Below are 4,827 nucleotides of genomic sequence, written 5' to 3'. Positions count from 1 at the left end.
ATATTCTTTTTTTCCTAGCCCACTATTATTTTCTAGCCATTTTAGCAATTTCATTATCCCAAATCCTTTATTATCCCAAAATCCGTGAACCTTTCTTAATTTCATCTGTTCATAATTGCACCCCAAACCCAAGCAAGTCTGATTTTTGTGCTTCATAATTTCCATTCAAATCATAAATAGTTGGATAGTCTTTGAAATAAGCTTTCCAATTATATATCATAATCTCAATTTTGAGCTATAACAAAAAAGATATGAACGGATTTTTCAAAAAACAAAATGAAAGAAATACCAAACTCTATCCAAATCCGATGTCATCCCACTATTTCAGTCATGTCTTAAATTCTAAAAAAGATATCAATCTGATTCTAATTGGGTTAAAAAGTAGACTCATATAGCTTTCCAAAGATATACTTCCCCTGTTTCTTTTTAGTTGACACGTTTCTTTAGTCACGTTTGTCAATGCACTTATTCAATCATTAATATCTTTGATTATCGATAAGCAAAAATTATGAAAAAGTTGATATTTTAAAAATGTATAAAATGACAAATCTAACAAGATCCCACATGAATATATTTTTCATCACGTATAAAGCACATAACACGGTCAAAAAGAAGTGTGTGAATAGTGCTAATAAAGTCAAAACGTGTCAACTAAGGGTCTGTTCTCATTGACTGAACTCAGCTGAACTGAACTGAATTGAATTGAACTGAACTGATTCTTTTCTGGCTACCTTTGCAGTCGGATTCTTTTCTAAATCCTCTCCTTGCCTTTTGAAAAGCTTGGAGAAGGATCGGGGTACACGCTTTGCAGAGTCCTGCAAAATGAAAGTGGATTAAGTATACCCAGCCGGCAATCTGCCTTGAAAAAAAAATTGATAATGATATGTATTCAGGCGGTCTTACCCCGCCTTTTTTGAACTCTTTGGCGTCCACGGCTGCTTTCTTAGCTAGAGCCGCTTCCTTGCGCGGCTGCGCCGCTGACTTAGCCGGTGTCTTTGCCGGATCGACCATTTTCAAGCGTCGGTTGCATGAACAGAATTCAAGGTTAGAAGAAATTGTGGCAAGTTTGCAATAAAAATAAAAATAACAAACACTCCGGATGTAAGTGGATCTACCCTTGGGAAACATGAGACTTAACCCACAGGCGGACAAGAAGCATTCATCCTTGAAATAGTCCGGATGGGGGATCCAGTTTTTGGGAACTATAATGTGGGTCCCATCCCCCATGGGCTCAATTATGGACTCAAAGAAGCCCAACTCTATTATTTGCTCCCGGTCCTTAGTAGATAGCTCCGGGAGAGGGCATTTCCTTCCCAGAAGAGTCGGCGCTGTGTTGTACCGGCGGAGAGTCCGATTGTGTCTCAGAGTTGGGGAAGAAATCAAATAGAACTTGTCCTTCCATCCGGACCATTTGGACACCTTGTCCAAACTCATCAGATACTGGGGCAAGGTAGAAAGAGTGTACCATGCCCCGTGACCGCCTGGTGCCTTGCTCAAATAATTCATGTGAGCGAAGGCGGAGAGGCTGGGATTTATGTTTTGGAGCTCGCAGGCGGCGATGTAACTCAGAATATTCACCCACGAATTGGGGGTGATCTGCCAGACTCCTAAATCATACCCCTTCAGGATTTTCCTAATCCCGGTATGAAGGGGGAACCGGAGGCCGACATCTATTACCGCCTTGTAGTATACAAAATAATGGTTTGCATTATCAATGTCATCGTCCCACGCCATTACTGCGTCAGCAGGCGGAACGATGATATCCCACCCCTTCCCAAAGGGGTGCTTCTCTTTAAAGGCCCTAGTCGCTTCTTAATAGGGCGATGTCACCCGGAAGCATTCTGGTCCTTTTTGGGTTAGGGTGGTCAGCGACTTTAGGCGGCTGCTGATAGTCAGCCGCAAAGTTATTCGGGTCAGAGCCAGAAGATTCGGCCTTTGACCCTTCACCGGCCTCGTCGTCATCGATTCCATTAGAGGAGGCGGCTTCCTCACCGCCTTCCTCTCGTACTCCTGAGATCCCGGAAGTAGAGGGAGCCTCTTCATCAGAACCACTCTCCTCCAAATCCCTCTGTTCCCTGTCTGGAACAACCTCATCGGCTGGCACTGACATAGTGCGCCGACTCCTAGATTTTCTGGCCGTCTGTTTGACTCTGGCCATTGTGTCCTGCACAGACACAGAGAGGGAGGAATTCGGAGATGAGCACATCGGTTCTGACAGTCCAGAAAAGGCACCCCCTGTTCTAGACTCAGCCGTTCCGGGGGACCAGCTGAGTGTCCTAGGCAGTGCCGAGTGTGTGGATTGAGATCTCAATTTTATTTTCTAAAACTATGTATACAGGCGGAGGAAAAATGTATACAAGTTGGAAAAGAGAAAAGCTAAAATGGTACAGGCGGTTACCTTACTTTAACTCTGAATAATCTGAAAACCGCTACAGCCGATAAACCGGGTGTTGAACTGCTAGCACACAGAACCTTGAAAATACTCTGACGCAGGCGGAGGCAGAGAATCTCTCTCTAAAAGCTCTCTCTTTCTCTCTCTAAAAAAGTCAAATGAAAATAAGGTGAGAGGAAAAGGAGGGGGGGTAAACTTCTATTTATAGAAGGTGAAAACGGGGGGAAAATTCTTGTTTGAAATTTAAATTTTACTATCCGTTATTGTTCACCTCTGATAGGTGGACACGTGTCACAGGCCCCACGTGATACGCACGTGAGCCCTATGAGGGGCAAATGTTTAGGGTATAAATACCCTAGACGCGTGGACCAATGAGAGGAGGCCACGTGTCGAGTTCAGGATGGCCCACGTGGCTTAATATCCCCTTGACACATGGCCCCCTTGGATAAATCTCTGAAATGGCAGCCTTCAAGGGCCCAAATCCCAAGAAGCGCCGTAAGACAGCGCAGCCCACTAAAATCTAGGTCAAGTGACCTAGATGGGGGCACATTCTCCAATGACCCTATAAATAGGGAGATATTTCCCCATTTTGGGGACACACATTCAATCATTTATTACACCTACATTCTCTCACATCAGAGAAACACCCGAGCTTGGAATCCAAGCAGATCCCCACCTAAATTTTTGTACTCCTTATTCCCTTTTAAGTTACTAACTTGATCTTCGGAGGCGGAGCTCCAACCACCCGGAGTCTCCGTGGTTTTGCAGGTACAACTCAGTCGGACCAGACTTCGTGACGTAACTCTCCCGAGGGACAAAAACACCCAAAACAGAACTGAACTGAGCTGAGCTGAGCTGAACTGAACTGAAATGAATATTTTATAAGAGAAGAAAATTAGGAGCTGAGCTGAACTGAACTGAACCGAACTGAGCTGAACTCAACTGAACTGAACTGAGATGAGCTGAACTGAACTGAACTGAATTTCAACGTAAGCGAACAGGTCCTAAATAAAAACGGAGGTAGTATTTTTTTTCTTCTTATTCCAAGTTTTGGATGAAGTTATGAAAAAAACAAAAACCGCTAAACTGCTGACCCGCGTGAGTGCGTGACACATTTTCTAAGTTATGTCTTTTCTTAAAATTCTATCTTCACTCGATTTTAAGCTTATAAATACCACCCTAATTTTTAGGAGGGGAATTTGACATTCTGACAACTAATTTTTCAATCTCATATAACCCAAAAGGCTTAAACATAAAGCTTCAACGTACAATTTATATTGTTCTTAGCTTTTCTAATCCTATTCAAGTAATTCAAAGTCCAAAACAAGATCCGAAGGTTCTACCTTTTGTACTAAGGCGTGAAGGTATAATCTCAAGGGTGAAATAAATTTTTCTAACTCTTTAATTACATTCTTTTGATTTATTTATTTTATTGAACTTAAATTACCAATAATTTATTCATGATGTAGTATTCAAAGTTGCATATTTGGAGTGAGTATTTAATCCTTTTGGTATTATTTACTCTTAATATATTTATTGCTTTGATTACTAGCATTATGTTTAAGGATTGATTTTTAATTATTTAGTATCATGTTTAGGAGTTATATTAATCTTGTTAGTATCATGCTCGGGATTTTATTAATAATTATTTAGTATTATGTTTAGGATGTGTTTAATTCATTCTCTAATTATTATCGAGTAACTTCCAATATTGTTTTATGCATGCTTATTTAATCAATTTATTCTATTATTGTTTTGATCACCTATATTACATGTTTAATTGAGAATATGTGATTGAAAATCATGCCTAACAAGATAATTTGGACAACCTGTTTAGGTAACTACTAGAAAACAAGCAAATAACGACGGACTGGTTCCGACGGACCTATTATTCCGTCAAAAATATTGAATTTTCCGACGGATTTTAATTCCGTCGGTTATTTCCGACGAATTTTACAAATCCGTCGGAAATCCGTCGGAAATTTTCGACGGAACAATAATCCGTCGGAATATATGTGTTTTCCGACGGATAATTCCGTAGGAAATTACTTTTTACGACGGATTTATAGTTTGTCGGAAATTTCCGACTTCCGTCGGAAAATATATATTTTTTTAAAAAAAAAAACTAAAATCTTTAGAAACCCTAACAACCCCCTCTTCTCCATCTGCCGCTTTTCTTTCCTCTCCTTCTCTCTCTCCTCTCTCCTCTCCTCTTCCCTCTCCGTTCTCACTCCTCTTTCCTGCTCATTCTCTCTCTTTTTCTCCTTCTTTTCTCGCTCGTTCTCTGCTCCTCCTCTGTCTCCTTCTTCTCTTCGTTCTCCTCTGTCTCCTCTTCGTTTTCCTCTGTCTCCTCTTCTTTCTTCGTTCTCCCTTTGTCTCCTCTTCTTTCTTCGTTCTCTTTCACCACCGCCGCAAATCAACACCACCGCCGACAT

General features: G+C 41.1%; 1 protein-coding gene across 1 annotated transcript; it reads right to left on the bottom strand.

The window, feature by feature from the left end:
- Positions 1-1,801: 1,801 nt before the first annotated feature.
- Positions 1,802-4,827, bottom strand: LOC110726132 (octapeptide-repeat protein T2-like). Its single transcript, XM_021905598.1, has 2 exons — positions 4,519-4,827; positions 1,802-2,164 (listed from the first exon to the last, which is right to left on the bottom strand). Exons 1-2 carry the CDS (start codon positions 4,825-4,827, stop codon positions 1,802-1,804), a joined length of 672 nt encoding a protein of 223 aa, XP_021761290.1.

The sequence above is a fragment of the Chenopodium quinoa genome, unplaced genomic scaffold, assembly GCF_001683475.1.
Source record: "Chenopodium quinoa cultivar QQ74 unplaced genomic scaffold, ASM168347v1, whole genome shotgun sequence".
Lineage (NCBI taxonomy): Eukaryota > Viridiplantae > Streptophyta > Magnoliopsida > Caryophyllales > Amaranthaceae > Chenopodium > Chenopodium quinoa.
Note: the sequence above shows the minus strand (reverse complement) of the source record. Positions and strands in the feature narration are given on the sequence as shown.

What these genes read in the sequence shown, in the direction of transcription:
- LOC110726132 (XM_021905598.1), bottom strand. Translation starts at nt 4,827, where the DNA reads ATGTCGGCGGTGGTGTTGATTTGCGGCGGTGGTGAAAGAGAACGAAGA. An exon ending in TAGGGTTTCTAAAGATTTTA is followed by an intron (nt 2,165 to 4,518) that starts GTTTTTTTTTTT and finishes GTGTCTGTGCAG; the next exon opens with GACACAATGGCCAGAGTCAA.